This window comes from Palaemon carinicauda, chromosome 15 (genome assembly GCF_036898095.1).
Source record: "Palaemon carinicauda isolate YSFRI2023 chromosome 15, ASM3689809v2, whole genome shotgun sequence".
NCBI classification, from domain to species: domain Eukaryota; kingdom Metazoa; phylum Arthropoda; class Malacostraca; order Decapoda; family Palaemonidae; genus Palaemon; species Palaemon carinicauda.
The window spans coordinates 97,479,738-97,502,288 of NC_090739.1; the positions used below are offsets into that span (position 1 = coordinate 97,479,738).

A 22,551-nucleotide genomic window follows, 5' to 3' on the forward strand; every position below is an offset into this window, starting at 1 on the left:
TCCTTCTCTCACATACCCTTCCAAATTCTATCACTAATCGGCCAAGCTTCTCCTCCTAGTCTGCAACCAGTACAGTATCATCCGTAAACAACAACTGATTTACCTCCCTTTCATGATCATTCTCGTCTATCAGTTTCAATCCTCGTCCAAGCACTGGAGCATTCACCTCTCTCACCACTCCATCAACATACAAGTTAAACAACCCTGGCGACATCACACATCTCTGTCTTAGCCCCACTCTCACCAGAAACCAATCGCTCACTTCATTTCCTATCCTAAGACACGCTTTACTACTTTTGTAGACACTTTTATCCGCTTACAAAAACCTTCCACCAATTCCAAATAACCTCATCACATTCCACAGCGCTTCCCTATTAACTCTAGCATACGCTTTCTCCAGATCCATAAACGCAACATACACCTCCTTACCTTTTGATAAATATTTCTTGCATATCTGCCTAACTGTAAATATCTGATTCTAAAACCACCCTGTACTTCTAAGATCACATTCTCTGTTTTATCTTTAATGCTATTAATCAGTACTTTACCATACACTTTTCCAACCATACTCAACAAACTAATACCTCTTGAATTATAACACTCATAAACATCTCCCTTACCCCTATATAGTGGTACAATACGTGCAAAAATCCAATATACTGGTACCATTGACAACATAAAAGACATATTAAACAATCTCACCAACCATTCAAGTACAGTCACACCCACTTCCTTCAACATCTCAGCTCTCACACCATCCATACCAGCTGCTTTGCCTATTCTCGTTTCATCTAGTGCTCTCCTCCCTTCCTCTCTTGTGATCTCTCTCTCTCATTCTCATCTCCCATTACTGACACCTGAAACTTCAACACCTGCAACAGCAATTATATCTGCCTCCCTATTATCCTCAACATTCGGTAAACTTTCAAAATATTCCGCCCACCTTTCCCTTGCCTCCTCTCCTCTTAGCAAACTTCCATTTCCATCTTTCAGTGTCTTCAATTCTTGAACCAGCCTTCCTTACTCTCTTCCCTTCTTTCCAAAACTATTTCTTATTCTCTCCATATGAACGACCCAATCCCTGACCCCACCTCAGGTCAGCCGCCCTCAGTTACCTTACGCTTTACTTCCACATTTTTTTCTCTATATCTTCCATACTTCTCTACACTATTACTCTGCAGCCATTCTTCAAATCCCTTCTTATTCTCTTCCACTTTTACCTTCACTCCTTCATTCCACCATTCACTACCATTCCTCATGCTGCCTCCAACATTCTTGCCACACACCTCACTTGCAATCCCAACAAAATTTTCTTTTACTAAGTTCCACTCCTCCTCGAAATTACTAGTTTCTCTTACTTTCACTCTGTCATATGCCATTTTCACCCTTTCTTGATATTCACTTTTTACCTCTGGTTTTATCAACTCTTCGACCCTCACTAGCTCCCTTATACATCCTCTCACTCTACAACTAATTTTCATTCCACCATAAAAAGATCAGACATAACGTTAGCCATACCCCTAAACATGTGCATGCCTTTCATCTTCCAAACATTCTTTTAGTTATAAACACACAATCCATTAAAGCCCTTTCTACCACTCTTCCATTAGCTATTCTTACCCATGTATACGTGTTTTTATCTTTCTTTTTGAAAAGGCTACAACTTTTCACTATCTCTTGCTCAACACACACATCTACCAGTCTCTCACTACTCTCATTTTCCCCTGGTACATCATATTTCCCAATTGCACCTTCTACCTCTCCAGCGCCAACTCTAGCATTTAAGTTACCCATGACAACTATATAATTCCTTCTGCCCAGTCCTTCTAAACACTTAGTAAATCCATTCCAGAACTCATTCCGCTCTTCTTCACCTTTCTCACGACCTGGCCCATACGCACTAACAAAGGCCCAACATTTCCTACCCAACCGAACCCTTGCCCACATTAACCTAGATGATATCTCCTCCCATTCCACTACTTTACCTGTCATCCATTCACTCAGCAATAAAGCCACACCCTCTCTTGCTCTTCCCCTTTCAATCCTAGACATTCTACCAGTCACTTCACCAAACAATTCTGCACCCTTCCCTTTTATCTTTGTCTCACACAAAGCCAATATATCCATCCTCTCATTCCTAAACATACTTTCAATCTCACATCTTTCACTCTCTATCATACTACATCCACATACATTCAGACACCCCAAAACTGGAGTGCGGGGAGCAGTCACTCTCCCCCCAGCTCCACCTCTTTGATGTCTCACAAGAATATATAATACAGGAAAGGGGATTCCCAGCCCCCTCTTCCCGTCCCCTTTAGTCGCCTATTCCGAAACGCAGGGATACGTTGGCACTATTCTACCTTAAAATATTTTTCTTTGAAAATTAGATAGACTATGTAGTCAGTAATTGAGCTGTCATACAAATCTATATGAATAATCATGATGGAACACTCCTGTGACATAGCTGTTAAAATAAGAAATACAGTACTGACTGACCTCTCGAATTCCTGCGTTGAATTGTGGCCCTTTGACACCACATTTAGCATTGGTTCCCCCTCCTCCTCCACTTCCTCCTCCCCCTGTGACTGGTGAGGGCGTAGGAGGGGCCGGAGGACCGACGGAAGGAAAGGTAGGTGGGTAAACTGAAAAGTATGAGTAAATGAAGGTAAATGAGTGGATTTATAGATGAATAGAAATATATGTTAAGAGCCTGCCTTTAATGATACTGATAACAACACTATAGAATTCTAATGGCTGTTGAGCTACAGAAAAATATACCCAGGCTTAATTAGTTTCATGAAAGTTTTTTCTTTTACCTTTGAAACATTTATAACTACTGTATACCATTGATTGGACTGGTAGAAATTCTCGGCTCTATGCATTCGAAATAAGAACTGTTTATGCAATAGTTCTACCAACTAGATGAAACATTCTTTTGGGTAAAATTACAGAGAATATGAATGGCTTAAACAATTCTATATCACAACAATGTTATCGTAATGTAACAATGAATCTGGAAATGCGGTAAATAACGCAACGCACGATGTCTGGCTGGGAATTTTGGAAATTCAGATTTTTACATTTTTGGCTGTTCATATTCACTGTTTGAAATATTTTTCTTTATGAAAATAATTGGTTTTATAGTTGAGAACTCCTTTTTGTATATTTGTGAAATCCTTTTCTGAATTAAGTACCTATTTATTAATTTTTCTTCAAAATATCCAGGGAAAGCTATTTATTTAGCAGGCCATATACAGTGATTCTATGATTTTCTGAGAAATGAATTACCAGTTTCCTTATATTCGATATGGTATTTATACATAAATGTATATGTTCCTCTCATTTCTTTGTCTGCTCATTTATATATTTTATTTTTGTAATGATTTTGATGAAAGATGCATAAACTGTTACAGACAATAACCAAATAGGTCAAAGGCGAAACATTTTCCTAGAAAAACATAGATAAGGATTTATTATGCTAGGAACATTTGGCTTATATGTCCGCCTTTCGTAAACGTAGCGTATATTATGTGTCTGAGGAGCGATATTTTTTTAGAGGGAAGGGCTCGCCACTCGTATGCAAGTACTGTAACCCTGAAATATAATGATAATATCTTCATAATACCCAGTGGTGGTGAAAATTACCGTTAAAAGGCTACACATGCTAATGTCTATTCAATAAGTCTCTAAAAAAAACAATTTGAAGCCTGTTTTCTCAAAACTTGAAATATTTAGAGTAAAAGTGCATATACTTCTTTCATATTGACCGATTTTTGTAATAGATATGAAAAGATGAAATTTTATGACCTACAATGTTAAATTACTTTTAAAAACCCCAAAAAACTCTCATATGTAAAATAATAACAATTGGAAATACACTCTATTCATCGACAAATTAAAATATACAACAATAAAAATTCTATGAAAATTTCCTTTTTCCAAATTTTTGTATACTGTGTATAATTATCTTTCAGATGCTTTTTAAATTGAATAAATCAGTTGAGAAACAAAAAGAGTACCTATCTAGTTTTTAAATAATAAACAGTCTTTGATATATATGTCTACAGTATATATATATATATATATATATATATATATATATATATATATATACATATATATATATATATATATATTTGGGCTCGAGCCATGTCGTCCTGATGGAAGTTCTTCAATGGCAGGTTTCTACTTGGGATATTTCTGCTAGTGATATACCAAAGAATTTTACCTGTAGAGGTACCGCAGAGTTCTAGCCTCCGGAGCGAATATCCCAAGAGATATCATATATACACCAGGGACGTGTTTAAAACAAGCAACAGCTATCTTTCCCCGAATAGATTTAACCTTGTCTCGAAGGATATGGGATAGGGTTGGATACGTGGTGGAGGTTGTTACAACTCCCAATCCCAGTGTGCTACTGTGAAACCACTCATTTCTGCAGTTTTTCTGCTTGTTTTCGTAGCTTTTTGAGTAATTTAGCAATCATGTATGCTTCACCTTCTTCCTCATCAACTAAGTTGAGTACCCTTTTCTTGTGTGTTGGAGAATATTGCGTCGCCACTTCGTTTTTTACTCGATGTGCATACTTTTTTGGGCTTAAGCCATGTCGTCCTGATGGAAGTTCCTATAGGGTAGCTTCCTTGGGTATATTTGACTACGGTGATATTCCCAGAGAATTTACCTTAAGGTACCCAGAATTCTAACTCCTGGAGCAAATATCCCTAAATAAAAGAACCAGAGATATCGCGAAATATCAGAGGACGTATTCTTGACACGCCACATAGCAATCTGCACCCCAAACAGAATTAACACTTCGAAGGGTTCAAGTGGTAAGAAAACGAAAAACGAGAAAGAAAGGAGAGCCGCTCGCAAGGTACCTCTCCTCTCTCGTTTCGTATGCGTGCATAGCTCCACCGACGGCGCCATCTGTATTCCTTTTTGCATAGCTCAACAACTCGGTGTTTTCCCTGTGTTATCTCGCGTTTCTTGGATTATTTTCAACATCATGATGCTTTCTCCAACTTCTTCTGCCTCTGATAAGTTGAGTATTATCTCTTTTATGTATAAATGTAAGCTCTTGGTGATTTTAAGATAATTCGATAGCGATATCTTCGTTACAAGAGCTGTTGCCTACCGGAGGCGTCCTGGACGCTGTCGCTCGCCATACATGAATCATTTAGTTAGCCAGAGCGACGTTCCCGGCTGTTACGCTTTAATCATTTTAGCTATTTAGATTTACATAGGAATTCTTTATATGATGCTATTAGTATTTTCGTTTTGGCGAATTATTTGCCGATCCTGGCCTACGCTACACCTTGTAGCCTAGACGTTTGGCCCTAGTACTTTCCTGCATGATATTCAGATTTCCGAGTGTTTTAAAATCTTATTGAAGCTTTAGGCAGTTTTATACATTTAAGATTTTCTTGATTTTCTTCCAAGATAGTATACGAGTGAGTTTCGGTGATTTAGGTAATCGATTCTTTTCACGCCTAGGCTAATTGCCTATGGGCCCCTAGTATACTTTCTCACACTCCCCGGTTGCTCTCTTCTCCTTGGAGAATGTGTGCAATCCCTTTTCCCTCTGTTTAAGCCTTGGGCTTAACCCTAATGGTTTATCTAAATTGACATTTAGATACAACTATATTAGGGTGTTTCTGTTCTTTCCTGTTTCCAGTAAGTCTGGCTTCAGGAGGGGGCAGGACGTCAGAGTTCTTAGTCTGGGTCTGTTTCTTTCTAGCATTGTGATTGAGATTCCCTTGCTAGGCTTAGAGCAGACATAGGAGGCTTAGCCTCCTTAGTTCACTTTCGAAGGTTTCTGTACAAGATGATTCCTTCTTTTTGTGATCTAGCAGACTAGTCCAGTGTTGTTATTCTCGGTGTGGAGGATGAGATCCTCTTTTTCTGTGAATAACAACGCCTTCCTTGCTTTGGTTCCGAGGGAGTTGGCAAGTACTGCCGGCCTCCCTCCTCGGATTCCCCCTAGGATAAGATGAGTTTTCTTGGCTGCGGGGTGATTCTTTATTAGAGCAAGGTTGGCAGGACCCTCTTTCCCCCTTCCCCCTCTTTCCTTTGTGATGGCCTAGCCATTACATCTCTGTCCTTCATTCTACATCTGTACCTAGCATAAGTTAGGATGTGGAGTTGACTCAGTCCCTTGCCGGCCGGCAGTGCGTGCCGGCCGGCAAAGGCCTTCTTCTTTTGAGTGCTCCCCAGACCTCCCTTGGTCTCTCTTCCATGTTTGTCTGTAGAGCCAGATGGCATTGGACAAGGAAGCCTGAATTCATATTCTCCCCTTCCTTATGTGCACTCTTTCTGGTTGCCGGGCTATGAGGCAGTACCGTCTCTTATCCCGGCATCCATCCTGTTTCTCTTCTAGTGTTTGTACCCTAGCCCGGCTGCCGGCCTGAGTGGCCGGCAGCCAGGCAGTTGGAAGTTCTCTGGTTCTTTTTGCTGCCGGCTAGCATTGGTAGTATACCCTTGCCGGCCGGCTATAGTAACACACCATAGTTCTGCCGGCTGCTACGATTAGCGGCCGGCAGCCGGGTGCTATCTTGTTTAGTTGCCGGCCGGCAGTGACTGCCGGCCGGCACATGTATTCGAGCCAGCGTTCTTCCACCTAATAGTCTAAAAGTAGTATACTTTGGAACTAAGTTAAGGGATGTGCCGGCCGGCACATTATCTTATATACTGTAGCCAGTATTTTTCATTATAGGATATACTGCATGAAGAAAACTATAGTATAGAATATTTTACAACACTAAGTTTTTCTAACACTCTTGTGTTGTCTTGTACAGCCCTTTGGTGAAACCATACAGATAAAGAAAGTGAGTTCTTTCTTCTCTACTATCCAGTATTTTAAAATTACTTATTTTGGTGTGAGCTACACCTATTTTCCTCTGGAAATTACTTATTGGTCACTCTAGTATAGAGTTACCATATAATTTATTATCAGAAAGGTTACAGCAATTGACTGGGCAGGAAATACAAGTTTGTGTCTTTCCTTCTTTCCTTTCTAGCTTAGTTACTTTAAGCTATGTATATCCAGTGATATGTGGTTCACTTGATACTCATGGAATTTTCTTCTCTTTACAGGAGAACCATCCGAAGTGTGGAAGCGTATTCTGCACCGTCCGCAGCAGGAACTTCTGCGGACATGACTTGTGTAGGAGGCACGCAGCATGCACAGTCTCCAAAGGTGATCTCCGGTATTGGGACCCGCAGGTATGTACCATATGCACAAACCTGATTACCGAGGCATTTGACTCCCCTAAGAAGGCAGAGTCAAGGGACGCAGCAAGGGAGGAGCTTCGTACCTGGGCAAGGGTCTTTCAGAAGAACACTTCTGGTCCCTATCTTCCAAGCGAGAAGATGAGGGCTTACCTTTTCCCCAAGGCATCAGCGGATGCAGTGATTCCCCAGCCTCAAGCGGAGATGCCGTTGGTTCAGATCCCGGTGGATGCTGAAGTTGCGGACGCCCTGCAAGACATCCAACTGGACGATAGGATGTTGGAGGTGTCCGAGTACACGGAAAAAGACCTTCTGGCAGAAGACCAGGAAGAGGAGCTGACCCAGGCTCCAGACAATGAAGAGGAGGAATTCGACTAGGAGTCGGCTACCCCGGTTCAGGCCCCTGAACCTGTTCCCTCTACATCGTCCACTCTCCCAGAAGATCTCGGAAAGACCCTTTCTTCCATCATTGGGATGATCCAACAGATGCAGAAGGAAAATAATGAGAAGCCTGCTGCAATGAAGTTAGAGATGCGAAGACTTGCAGCATCACGTGGGCCCCAGAAGAAGCTCAGTGTGAAGGACCTTCCCTTATGCTCGGATGCCAACCCTTGGAGGTATGCCGAGCACATGCCTATGACGACGGGAAAGATCGTCATTTCGGAGAAACTGGGCTCAGTTCCCCTTGAGGAGGTGGAATTCTGGCCCAGCAAGGAGTCGTACCCGGACTGCTATGTCCGTCTAAGGAAGGAACCAGCCTCAAAAGAAGAAACGGAGCCGAAGGAGGTCATAGTTTTTTACCATGCTAAGGCTCAAGCCTTGATGTCAAGCTCGATGAAAGAGAGGGGCTTCACAAACTCAAAGGTACCCGCTTTGAGTAAGAAGCACCCTTCCTTTGTGTCCTCTCCTTCTAGAGCCTTTCCCTTTATGCAGAAAGGGTTTACGGCCGTGCTGAAAGCGGTCGAGGTGGGTAAGCCATGCCCCTCCTTGGAGGAGTGTAAACCCCTATCCTTGGCCTTACCCATGGACCAGAAAGACTGGAAGGACGTCCATCTTACCTTCTCAGTCGGGAAGTTGGAGGCCGATATTGCCGGACGTCAGTTCGGTGGAAACCTCCCGAATCTGTCTGACTTTCTTTTGCGCAGGGAGCTTGAGACAAAAGAAAGACTTGCTGCCTCAATGTCTCTTCAAACGACTCTGGAGACAATGGCAAGTGACCCCAAAGCCCATGAAATGTTTATGGTAATGGCTAAGACACATCTAGCCACAGTGACGAAGGACCTTTATAGCTTCGTCAAAGCTAGGAGGGCGTGTGGGGAGTTCGTGTTCGCCTCGGCTGCGGTGAGGCACGAGCCAAGGAAACTAATCTCCTCCTGCATTTGGGGCAAAGATCTCTTCCCTAGTGGGGCCTATCTCTTAAGAGAAAGTCTTTCCCAGATGAGGGTCCCCAACCAAAGAGGAAGACTAAGAAGCCTAGACTACCCTCTCGGCCAGCCAAGCCATACAGACAGCAGCAGCAACAACTTCCTTTGCCTATAGTGCCCCAGATGGTGGCACAAACCCTGGCCACGTACCAATGGGTACCCCAAGCCGTGTCTACGCAGTCTCCGGCATTTAACCCAGCGTTCGAAGGGCAGTCAACTACCTTTCGAGTAAGAGCTAGAGGAGCAGCCAGAGGTTCGTCTAGACGCCCCTCAAGGGGGAGGGGATTTAGGGGTGGTCGCAGTCATGGAGGCAAGACCTCAGGGCAACAGCAGCCAAAGTGAAATGATACCGGTAGGAGGGAGACTTCAGATTTTTCGGGATCGTTGGACCTTCGATCCCTGGGCCCACAGCCTACTCAAGAATGGACTGGGTTGGAGCTGGAACAGCACTCCACCCCCGTGCCCACGATTTTTCCAACACTCCAGCCCCGTTCTGGAGGAGTACATTCGAGAACTCTTGAAGAAAGAGTAATCCGAAGGGTAAAGTCCATCAAATTCCAAGGGAGGCTGTTTTGTGTTCCCAAGAAGGACTCAGAAAAACTCAGAGTCATTCTGGACTTGTCGCCACTCAACAAGTTCATAGTGAACTACAAGTTCAGGATGCTAACAATCCAACACATAAGGACCTTACTACCCAAACGGGCATTTACCATCTCCATAGACTTGTCAGACGCCTATTGGCACATTCCAATCAATCGTCAACTCTCCCCCTACCTAGGGTTCAAGCTACATCGAAGACTCTACGCCTTCAGAGCCATGCCATTCGGGCTAAACATAACCCCCAAGGATCTTCACGAAGCTTGCGAGCGCAGCTCTCAAACAATTACGCCTAAAAGGAGTCCAGGTGGTAGCCTACCTGGACGACTGGCTTGTGTGGGCAGCATCCAAGACAGAGTGTTTGCAAGCTTCCCTACAGGTGATCCAGTTCCTAGAACATCTAGGCTTCAAGATCAACAGAAAAAAGTCTCGGCTTTCTCCATCTCAAAAGTTCCAGTGGTTGGGAATCCACTGGGACCTAGTGTCACACCAACTCTCCATTCCTGCGAAGAAGAGGAAAGAGATAGCAGGTTCTGTCAAGAGACTTCTAGATTCCGAAAGAATATAAAGACGCGAACAGGAGAGAGTGCTGAGTTCTCTCCAGTTTGCCTCAGTAACAGACCCAGTGCTAAGAGCACAGCTAAAGGATGCAACCGGAGTTTGGAGAAGTTATGTATCAAACGCGCGTAGAGATCTGATAAGGCCAGTACCACCTCGTCTACGTACGCTTCTCAGGCCTTGGTCCCAAGTCAAGCAACTAAAGAAGTCGGTGCTTCTCCAGCCACCTCTCCCCTCTATGACTATTCATACAGACGCCTCGAAGGAGGGATGGGGAGGTAATTCTCATCAGAAGAAGGCCCAAGGAACCTGGTCCAATCTATTCAAGAAATTTCACATAAACTTTCTGGAAGCTATGGCAGTACTCCTTACCTTGAAAAAAGTCTCCCCTCACCGCTCGATCCGCATAAGGTTGGTACTGGACAGCGAGGTGATACTGAGATGCTTGAATCGACAAGGATCGAGGTCACCGTCACTCAACCAAGTGATGTTGACCATCTTTCGGTTAGCGGAAAAGAAGAAATGGTACCTGTCAGCAGTTCACCTTCAAGGAGTCCGCAACGTGACAGCGGACGCTCTATCCAGGTTCACAACGATAGAGTTGGAATGGTCCCTAGATGCAGGATCATTCTCCTTCATCTTGAGTCAAGTCCCAGAACTGCAGATAGACCTCTTTGCGACGAAAGACAGCAAGAAGTTACCCCTTTACGTGTCCCCGTACGAGGATCCCTTAGCGGAAGCAGTGGACGCGATGTCCCTCGACTGGAACAGATGGTCCAGGATTTACCTGTTCCCTCCTCACAACCTTCTATTGAGGGTCCTCAACAAACTGAGATCTTTCAAGGGAGTAGCGGCAATAGTGGCTCACAAGTGGCCGAACAGCGTATGGTTCCCTCTGGCATTAGAACTACGGCTGAAGTGTCTACCGCTACCAGATACAGTTTTGACCCAGCGAGTTCAGAAGTCGACTGTCTGCGCTTCATCACTGAAAACCCGGAACCTGCAGCTCATGAATTTCTCTCCCTAGCAGTGAGAAAACGTTTCGGGATCTCGAAAGACAGTATAGATTTTCTAGAGGAAGACAATACGAGTCATCATGGAGAAAATGGGTGGCCTTTGTCAAGGCGAAGAATCGACAAAAGATCTCGACGGACTTCTGCTTATCTTTCTTCATCCACCTCCATGGTCAAGGGTTAGCAGCTAACACAATATCAACTTTGACAAGACCCATTTTATATGCCTTCCAGGTCGACCTCTCTAACGACATTTTTAACAAAATTCCGAAGGCCTGTACTAGGCTCAGACCATCAGCACCTCCAAAGCCCATTTCATGGTCTCTGGATATAGTTCTTCATTTTGCTTGGCTGATGAACAATGAGGACTGTGCTTTAAAGGATTTGACCTAAAAAGTTATTTTTCTGTTTGCACTCGCGTCGGGGGCCAGGGTTAGTGAAATAGTAGCCCTCTCGAGAGAGGAAGGTCATGTTCAGTTTTTGGATGGGGGAGAACTGAACCTGTTTCCTGATCCTACGTTTCTCGCCAAGAATGAGTTGCCCACCAACAGGTGGGGTCCCTGGAGAATCTGCCCTCTGAAAGAAGATGTATCTCTATGTCCAGTGGAATGCTTAAAGGTCTATCTTCGTAGAACTTTAGACTTTAGGGGAGGTCAACTGTTCAGGGGAGAAACATCAGGCTCAAATTTATCGCTGAAACAACTAAGGGCGAAAATCACCTATTTTATTCGCAGAGCGGATCCAGACAGTACACCCGCAGGTCACGATCCTAGGAAAGTTGCCTCATCCTTAAATTTCTTCAATAGTATGGATTTTGAACATCTTCGCTCATACACTGGCTGGAAGTCTTCCAGAGTTTTCTTTCATCATTATGCGAAGCAAGTGGAGCAACTGAAGAGGTCTGTGGTAGCAGTGGGTAGTGTCGTTAAACCTGCTGTTTAACTCTGCGAGGAACAGTGAAATTAATTGGAACGATTAATTCTGGGGTGGGTGTGTAGTTACGGACTGTTCTACAGACTAAGTGTTAGGGCACTAGGGTGCCCACATTGACTGTTCCATATTCAAAGGTGAACCTAGCTTAAGTGCAGACATGTGTGCCAAGCGTTTGCAATGCTAATGTGACTGATTAGTAATACAGACTTTTATGATTTTGATACCTCGGTATGTTAAAAGTGGCGCTAATGTTTTTTTCTTTCAGATAAACAATTTTTCTGTTTACTATCATGCTTATGCTTATTTGTTGGTTATCCTCCTTTTATATATGTATAATTGTTGTTTAACCTGTTTTATTTTTATTGATTGTCAATAAACTAGTTCTTGTGAACCTTGCGTCTCTTTCGCCTGTGTCATTTTACTAGAAATGGTTTAGCATTACGTTTACTATGTATACTTTATCATGGATAATTCTAATAGATTGTTCTTTTATGCAAGCATCTTTCATAGGTTTATGCTTTCCCCTAGCGGGAGGACTCCATGCCCTAAGGGGACGGTAGTGAATATGCAAGTTTTCCTCCTACCCGGATATAAACCTTTGTCCAATCCAGTAATCGAACGGGGAACTGGTCGGTATTTCATATCGACTCAGTGGTTCTTTTACAAACTATGCTTTATATGATATAGAGTGAGACCACTATATTGGCTTGTCTGTTATTTATACATAGGTATATGTACTCTTCGAGATTTTTCCAGAGTCTAGTACGACTCTTCCCTGTAGGGGGCAGGAAGCACTAACATAGTCTATGGTTAGATGAAAAGATGTATGACGGTAACATCTTAGGTCTCTAAGTCTAGTTTGACCGGGAAATACCTTCTTGAGAGTACGGCACGTTTTGAGAATCCACAGATACAGTAATGCTCTGGTAAACTTCCATCAGGACGACATGGCTTGAGCCCAAAAAACGGATTTTGAGCGAAGCGAAAAATCTATTTTTGGGTGAGATGGTCATGTTGTCCTGATGGACCCGCCCTTCCTTTTCCTCTAAAAAGGGCTATAGGACCCCTCCCTACATACAGTATCTGTAGAACCTCATGTATCGCTACAATGAATACAGATGGCGCTGTCGGCGGCGCTATGCATGCATACGAAACGAAAGAGGAGAGGTACCTTACGAGCGGCTCTCCTTTCTTTCTCATTTTTCGTTTTCTTACCACTTGACCCCTTCGAAGTGTTAATTCTGTTCGGGGTGCAGATTGCTATGTGGCGTGTCAAGAATACGTCCTCTGATATTTCGCGATAGCCCTGATTCTTTTATTTAGGGATATTCGCCCCAGGAGTTAGAATTCTGGGTACCTTAAGGTAAATTCTCTGGGAATATCACCGTAGTCAAATATACCCAAGGAAGCTACTGAAGGAACCTTCCATTAGGACGACACGGCCATCTCACCCAAAAATAGATTTTTCGCTTCGCTCAAAATCCGTTTTTATTGCCTCTGGCATCATGTATCCAAATCACTCAGAAATAGTTATTTAGTCATATTATTGTGGGAATGTGTTTTATATTATTCTTTTACAAGTGTGGTATGATTATGGGGTATTCCCCCTTTTTACGGATGGTACATGTGCGTTTTTTATCAGTCTTGACTTAGGCTACCTCTACCCTAACCTTACTGGTTTTGTGAGACTGCCCATGCTCCCATGCTGCCAACTTGTCATGGCGGGAAGCTGCAGTCTTGAAGGTCCCTCTGGGAGTTGGATAGTGTTTAACAGTGTCCTAAGGTGACTGTCTTCACTCTCCACTTAGCCTATATGTTTGGCGAGGCAGCACAGGTTTTGGGAACTTGTTCCCTCTGTCTACCCCTTGTTTACCCATTGGAATGGATTATCCCCTGTTCTAATGCTGACAGGTAGACCCCCTTTGTGCCGCCTTACACATTCTTAGGTTTCCTTCTTAGTTTTTAGCTATGGCTGGTTGTGAGGACTTGTCCTCTGTGCCCTATCACTGCAGACCCCTTTGAACACTATTCTTGTTCTAAGGTGGAAGTTGGGCCTTCCTGTCCTACCACCTTACAAATTTCAGAATCTCCCATCACCACCCTTTTCCCTCTTCTTTGTGGCTGCTAGTGTGTCTATCTGCTGTGGAACTTTGTCCCCATCCCTGTCTAGCCCCATGTCAACTGAAGTACTCTTCATTGCCACTTTTGGTCAGGCTATCTATCCTGGCACTAGGTGGATGAAATTTTTTTCTTCCCTGGATTAATTCTCTCTGCCACCTTAGAAACCACTAACCTGACTGTACTGGGAACTACCCTAGCATTTGAGTTTTCCCTCATCCGCTAGGTGGGCTAGGCTTGCCTGCACAGTTTTTCCTATGGCCTGACCCTATCCAGGCAAAGAGTTGGTACTCCTTGGGGTTCTCCTCTGCCACCTTAACAGTTGCCTGTTCTGTAACTGTAGCTTCTCATCCTAAGCTATGTACCTCTTGATGCCGAGTCTTGACTCCTTTGCCAGGTTATTCTGTCTTGACAGAAGTGTCGCCTTCTGTCCCTCCTTCCAATCTTGTCAGGTTGAGTTCTTCTGGCATTGGATGTGTCTTGGGTATGGGACATTCTCTCTGTCCCCTTAGCTGCAACCTTATACTGGTAATCTGCTCCTTCTTCTCATCTTTCATATCTGAGGAACATTGTCCTCTGAAGTTGGTCGATTGGATCCTGCCTGGTTGTCAGGATATTCTTTGAATTTCCAATTCTTGGTTTCTTGGCCGTCCTGTATGGCTCTCATTATCTTACGGGCTAGAACCCCTTCTTTTCATGAGTTAATGATAATGACCAGCTCTTGGCAGGTTTCCTTATTTGCTGCCTTCCCTTCCTGTACCTCTCCCCCCGATTGTGGACCCTTCCCAATGGGATTGTCTCCTCTCTTCTTGTCGACTTGCCAATGCCTCTGCCGTGTTGTGTCAACATGCCTGGGATGTTGTGAGTTCACTTTATAACATGGTTGTTAGAAATAGCTGTCGCCTTAAACCCAGCTCCTGCCATTTCAGGGGCAGTTGTTGCTGGCTTAGGTAGTATGATAAGTGAAATTGCCATCTTAGGTTGCCTAATAGACTGACATTGGAGGTATTGGTGTTCCTTTGATGTGACCCTTTCCTCCATATTCCTACCACACTGTCATTGATAGTTTTTCATAAATCTCCAATGATTTCTGAGCCGATTGGCATGAGTCTCCATTGTTTTAAAGTCTTAGCCCTATTATAGATGATAGGAATATTTATGTTGGGATTATCTTTAAGCATAATTTTCTAAAAAAAAAAATTTAAATATGCTTAATTTAAGAATGAAATTTTTTTTCAATATTTGTACTCATTGAAATTTTTTCTTCTTAACAGGTTGCTGATAAAATGGATTGTTCAATGGTCACCTGTACCAGGTGAGTCAAGTTGCCCTGTGGCTACAACTCTTGGCGGAAACATGCGGACTGTCATGTTACCTAAGGGTCTCTTGCAATCTGGGAACCTACTAATTGTCAGGTTTGCAAGGACTTGCTACACACCGGCTTCCATGCCGCCGACGTCTCCCTGGATGTGCAAGCAAGGAGTCGGAAGACAATGCGTCACTGGGTTAGAGACTTCCAAAAGAGCTCTTAACAAAGTGCCCCTTATCTTCTTTCTATGGATCTTAAGGACATTCTCTTTTTCATGGCCGAGGTGACCATTGTTTTTGGTCACCAGTTACCAATGGTTTAACTCCCACCAGTACCAGTAGATCATGCGAATGATGAAGTTTGAGATGCTCTGCAACAACATGTTGACAACTTCTGTGACTCCAGAAAGGGAGAGCATCCTGCTGACTACAGAAGCCTCTGAGGAGTCATTGGATGTACATCAGGTGAGTACAGTTCCCAGTACTTCTTCAACTTGTTCCCCCATCCACGCAGCTCAGGCCCCAACTTATACTGTACTTCGGCACCTGTTCCTATGCCGGATAAACCATTGTTTCCAGGTCAAATGGAATTCATGGCATCCATGAAAGCTTTCATAGAAAACCTAAACACCAAACATGAACATGCTCAAGCGTCGCTAGTGGCGAAAATAGAAGCTTTACAACAGGCACCTACTTCTAAGGCTATCCCATCTTCGAGCCTACTACATTTCCTTTGTCCAGTCTGCATACCCTAGCATTTGAGTATCCCTTATCTGCTGTATAGGCTAACCTTGCCTGCACAGTATTTCTTATGGCCTAACCCTATCTAGGTAGAGAGCTAGTACCCCTTGGGGTTCTCCTCTGCCGCCTTAGTAGTTACTTGGGCCATGACTGCAGCTTCTCATCCTGGGATATATACCTCTTGCTGTGGAATCTTGGCTCCTTTGCCTGGCCGGTTTATCCTGGCAGAGGCATTATCTTCTGTCCATGCTTCCAGTCTTGTCAGCTTGAGTTCTTCCTTGCGTTGGATGTGAATGGACTAAGGGGCTGGTCATCTACACCCCTTTTCCTCTTCCATATCTGAGGAACATTATACTCTGAAGTTGGTTGATTGGATCCTGCGTGGTTGTCAGGATCTCCTTTAAATTTACAATTCTTGGCATCCTGGCCATCTTGTATGGCTCTCATTATCTTAAGGGCTAACACCCTTTCTCATAATTTAATGATAATGACTAGATCTTTGGTAGATTTCCTCATCTACTGCCTTTCATTTCCTGTGCCTTTTCCCCCTGCTTATGGACTGTTTCTTTATAGGATCATCCCCTTTTTCTTATTGACTCGACAATGTCACTGCCACATTGTGTTAACATTCTCTGGGTGGTGAAAGGGAAGTTCATGTTGCCATGGTTGCTAGGAATAGCTGTCACCTTAGACTCGGCTGCTGCTACCTCGGGGGCAGTCACTGCTGGCTTAGGCAGGATGGTATGTGAATTTGCCATCTTAGGTTGTCTAATAGACAGACTTTGAGGGAAATGGTGTTCCACTGATGTGACACTTTACCTCTATTTTCTACCACACTGTCTTTTTATGAATCTTTCATGAATCTTTAAAGATTTCTGAGCTGTTTGGAATGAGTCCCCACTGTTGTGTAGCATTAGCCACAGCGAGTGTCGTAGAAAATTTTTAGTCTAGAGATTGTTTTCAATAATTTTCAATTTAACATTTATTTACATGTTATTCTAGATAAGAACATTTTTCATACCAATTGTACTTATTAAAATTTTCCATCTTTACAGGTTGCTGAAGACATGGAGTGTTCGAGGGTAAGCTGTACCAGGCGGGTCAAGTTGCCCTTTGGCCACAAGACTTGCCGGAAGCATGCAGACTGTCATATTTCCAAAGGGTGATTTGCAATTTTGGAACCTTCCAATTGCAACACTTACAAGAACCTAAATGCAGACAGAAACCACCCCAGTTCAAGAGGCTCTTTCAACCCACAACCCCATTCTTCGATGATTTCGTACAGGATCTTCTCCATAAGGGAGTCATCAATTGCACAAAATCCATGAACTTTAAAGGGCGGCTATTCTGCGTGCCCAAGAGAGATTCAAACACTCTTCAAATTATGCTGGACTTTTTCCCACTAGGCAAATTCATTCTGAACGACAAGTTCCAGATACTGGCTATCTTGCAAATACGGACCCTACTACCCCAGGGGGTCTACATTGTCTCCATACATCTTTCCGATGCCCTTGGCATCTTCCGTTAGGTCGGCGCTTCTTCCCCCCACCCCCCACCCCACCCCCAAATAAAAAACCTTGATTTCAGACTACCAAGAAAGACCTACATATTACGAGCTATGCCCTTCAGACTCAGTATGGGTCCAAGAATTTTCACAAAGTTAGTCGAGGCTGTTCTCCAACAACCTTGGAACAAAGGCCTTCAGGTGATGATTTACCTAGACGACTGGCTACTCTAGGCTGCAACGAAGTTGGAATGTTTTCTCGCAGCTCAAGAAGTCATGAAATTCTTACAGTATCTGTGATTTCCGATCAACCTCGAAAAGTCTAGGCTATTTCCAGCTTAAGATTTACAGTGGCTAGGTTTTCACTGGAATCTAAAGTCACGAATCCTTTTTATCTACAGCATGGCAAGAGAAATGAAATCTCAAAATCTGTAAGGTGCTTACTCCACTCGAAGGTAATCACCAGACGTAAACAGGAAAGAGTCTTAGGATCTCTGTAGTTTGCTTCCGTGATAGACCGAACCCTAAAAGCAAGACTCAAAGATGCCAACAGAGCCCGGAGAAGAAAGGCATCAAATGCTCAGAGAGATCTTTGCTACAAAGCACCCTATTTGCTGCTCTAACAGCTCAAGCTGTGGTCCACTGCCAAGAGCTTGCCAACTCATGTCCCTCTACAGTATCCTCCTTCCGTGACAACTCACACAGACGCCTTGGAACAGAGTTGGGGGGACATTCCCCTTTCCAAGAAGATACAGGGTCAGTGGTCACCCAAATTTCAGAGGTTCTATATCAACTTTCTGGATGCTATGGCAGTGTTTCTAACTCTGATGACACTGATCTCAAATAAATCACAGATCAAATTAGTTCTTGATAGCAAGATGATTTTCCACTGTGTCAACGTACAGGGCTCCAGGTCTCCTTAGATCAATCATGTGATTTTAGCCATTCTCACCTTAGTAAAGCTGAGATATAGGCATTTCTCAGCAGTTCACTTAATAGGGGTTCGCAATGTGACGGCGGATGCCCTGTCAAAATCCAAGCCTCTGGAAACAGAATGGTCTCTAGATGCAAAATAATTTTTTTCATTCTAGAGCAAGTCCGAGAACTGCAAATAGATCTCCTTGCAACGAGCTTCAACAAGAAACTTCCCCGGTATATAGCACCAAACTTGAATCCAGAAGTGGCAAGAACGGATGCATTGTCACAGAATTGGAGCCAGTGGTCTTTCATTTCCTCTTTCCACTGTTCAACCTCCTAAGGAAAGTAATGATCAACCTGCAGACGTTCAAAGGGACAGCAGCTCTAGTGGCTCCAAAGCAGCCCAAGAGCAATTGGAGCCCTCGGTTCTGGAACTCAAACCTCTCAAGATCCTTCTATCATCTCCTTTGCTGTCTCAGAATGTTCCACATACGACTGTCTTCACATCGTCTTGGATAACGAAAAACCTTCGGCCCATGATTTTCTCACCCTAGCGGCTCAAAAAAGTTTAGTTTCAAAGGAGAAAATTTACTTTATAGAAGAGTAGAAGTCCAATACTACGAAATGACAATACTTGTCTTCATTGGAATAATGGATGGAATTCGTTGAAAAACATCAGCCCTCTTCCATTACTATGGATTTCTGTATTTCCTTCTTTATTTCATTACACGAAAAGGGTTTGGCCCTTACGATTATTGTCTAATGTAAGTTGGCACTTACTAAACCTATCACTTATACTTTTGACATTGAACTCGATAGCAAACAATTCAGTAAGATCCCGAAGGCTAGTGCTAAATTAAAACCAAATGCTCCTCCCAAGGCTATCTAATGGTCGTTGGATAAAGTCTTGTACTTAGCCTCCTCAATAGATAATGCCACTACCTCTTTGAGGGATCTTACTCAAAAGTCTATTTTTTTTGCTTAATGTGATTTCTGGGGATAGAGTTAACGAGACAGGGGATGGCGGCCACAACAGATTCTTGAAATCGGGAGAGGAAAATTTTTACCCAGATTCTGGATTCTTGGCAAAAGATTAACTTCCCACAAATAGTGGGGGCCTTGGAAGATTGTTCCACTGAAGGAGGATCCTTCTCTGGGCCATGTTGAATACCTCACGGTCTACCTGTTAAAGAGTCGAGCCTATAAAGGTGGACAACTTTTTAAAGGGGAAACAACAGGATCTAATCTTTCTTTTAAACAGCTAAGGTCCAAACTCGCCTATTTCATCAGAAGTGCCTCTTCCTTAATTTGTCTAACACATGTCCTTTGTAGGCTTACAAGCTTACACAGGATGGAAATCTTCAAAAGTGTTTTTTCATACATTACTTGAGTCAATAGGAAGACATTAAACACTTTGTGGTGGCTGCTGGTAGTTGCTTGGGTGGAGGTGTAAGCTGGGGCTTGAGCAGTAGGGATGGGGGAACAAACTAAAGAGGCACTGGGATTTGTACTCACCCAATATACATCCAAAGACTGGAAGCAGAGACAGAAGGCAGCAGTTCTGCATAGATAGGCTAACCAGGCAAGGGAGTCAAGACTCCACAGCAAGAGGAACATAACACAGGAAAGAAAGCTTCAGACACAGAACAGGCAACTGCCAAGGCAGCAGAGGAGGACCCCAAGGGGTACCAACTCTATGCCTAAATAGGATTAGGCCATAAGGTGAACTGTCTAAGCAATCCTAGACTACCTACCTGGTAAGATGACTAGGCAAGAGGTACATGGTTCCCAGTACAGTCAGGTTATGGCCTAACTAGGAAGAGAAAGGGGCAGAGAAAACACCCAAGGGTGGTCTCTAAGGCAGCCGAGAAATTTAGTCCAGGGAAGGAGAAAACTCACCTACCTAGGGCCAAGAAAGATAGCCCATAAGTTATCCTGTCCAAGGAAGGAGACGAAGCGTACTTCAGCCGCCACAGGACTAGACAGGAATGGGAACAAAGTTCCACAGCAAGTAGGCACACTAACAGGCACAAGGGTAAGGGAAAAAGGGGTGGTGATGGGAGACTCAGAAATTGGTAAGGCATCATGACAGGAAGGCCCAACTGCGACATTAGAACATGAATAGTGTTCCTAGGGGTCTGCAGTGATAGGGCACAGAGGACAAGTCCTCACAACCAGGCATAGCCTACCAAAGCCTAAGAGGAAAACCTAAGAATGGTTAAGGGCGACACAAAGGGGTCTACCTGTCAGCATTAGAACAGGGGGTAAAGCATTCCAATGGGAAAACGTAAGTAGACACAAGGAATAAGTTCCCAAGACCTCGCCACATAAATAGGCTAAGTGGAAAGGGAAAACAGTCACCCTAGGACAATTGAAAATACTACCCAACTCCCAGAGGGACCTTCAAGACTGCAGCTCCCAGCCGTGACAAGTCGACAACATGGGAGGATAGACAGGCTCACCAAGCCAGAAAGGTTAGGTAATGGAAAGGAATGGTGCATGAGTGAAAATTTATCAGGCATGGCTGCCGGCTAGGGTATTGAGGAAGCCTTAGTCAATGCTGACAAAAAACACAAGGAATGCCAAAAAAGGGAGGTGGGATACCCATAATCATACCACACTGTAAAAGAATAACGTAAAACATATTTCTACAACAATATGACTAAATAACTAAGTATTTTTGAGCAATTTGGTAACATGGTGCAATGGCGCCAACTGCATGCCGGCCACAAAACAATAAAAGCATATAAATCTAAAAATACATAGGGGTGGAGATGCAAAATTCTTCAATACACAAAAATGAGGGTACTCAACTTAGTTGACGAAGAAGAAGCTGGAGCATCCGCGATCGAAAATCGCTCAAAAAGCTAAGAAAAACAATCAGAAACTCCCCAAGCGATCGTCAAAGTTAATGCTGCGAAGAGGGAATGGATCAACAGGAAACATGTTAGTTGCAGAACTCCGGTAATACCTCTAAGGTAAAATTTATCTGGTATATCACTCGCAGAAATATCTCAAGTAGAAGCTGCCAATGAGGAACTTCCATCAGGACGACATGGCTCAAGTCCAAATATATATATATATATATATATATATATATATATATATATATATATATATATATATATATATATATATATATATATATATATATATATATATATATATATATATATATAGTGTCTATGTAAATACAATACATACATACATACATTCTTTGGATATTTACACAGGAAATTTCTGTGTGTACCCCAAAAGTGGTAAATCTAGTATAATCCTTCCATTACAGTATCAGGTTTTTTCTTACCCGTCTATACAGCGAGCTTATGGTTAGTAATTTAACTCAATATATGCAAATCCATTTCAAAATTTGAGCACAAGATCTTGGCTTTGTGTTATAGGAAACTACGCTCTTCTATTGTATACTTAACGTGTTATAGATATGTCTTTGGATACAAATAAACAGAACAAGAGAATTGCTTGATGGTAAAATTTCTATAAAAAAAGGAATGATAACCTTATACCACTTTTGTCATGTAAGAATATTTGATATTATTTTTACCCCTCGTTTTCAAGTTCAGATTACAAAAAAATAATGTTTCTGGTGAGTAGCCCTGAACATAAAACTTATATCGTCCCTACAAAGGGACTCGGTTCCTTTGACTCATCTAAAGACAGAACAAACCTGGTTTAAATGTGGTGGTTCCTCCAGTCCCAATTAGGATTTCTTCCTCCTCTTCAAAGTCCTCTCCTTCCCATTGTGAACATTTTATCTGCTGCACTTTAAGATTCCACGAGACAGTAGTCGATCTGGGGGAGGTGATGTGGATTGATACTTCACTTACGTGTTTCATTTCATAAGAATCTGGAAAAGATGATGATGGGCTAACTGGAGAAATGATCAAATCATTGTTTGCATGGAGTGACACCCATCCTATCAAATTAATGATATGACAAATAGGTAGTTGAAAGATATCAAGCAGCACTTACAAAAAAAGAACTGCTAGCATCAGCAAATTGTTTAATACATGTTTTTGCCTTCAAACCGTTGTATAAACATTAATCAGGCATAGAAAAATTACTGTTGGCATTCACTATTTATAAGCATATTAATCTTTCAATGCTTAATCACTAATAATTCAATTTATTAAAGAAATAGCTGGTAGTACCATTAATTTGATTTTGTGAATATAGATTACAGTATACT

At 42.9% G+C, this 22,551-nt stretch overlaps 1 protein-coding gene across 2 annotated transcripts in view; it reads right to left on the reverse strand.

Annotated features, from left to right (window-relative positions):
• LOC137654696 (transmembrane protease serine 11D-like) overlaps nt 1-22,551 on the reverse strand; it is a 147,970-nt gene that overhangs the window by 62,725 nt on the left and 62,694 nt on the right. For both annotated transcript variants that reach the window (XM_068388586.1, XM_068388585.1), the window contains exons 6-7: nt 22,030-22,209; nt 2,500-2,645 (exon numbers count right to left, since the gene is read on the reverse strand). In XM_068388586.1, coding sequence (XP_068244687.1) covers nt 2,500-2,645; nt 22,030-22,209 — 326 coding nt within the window. The remainder of the gene's footprint in view (nt 1-2,499; nt 2,646-22,029; nt 22,210-22,551) is intronic.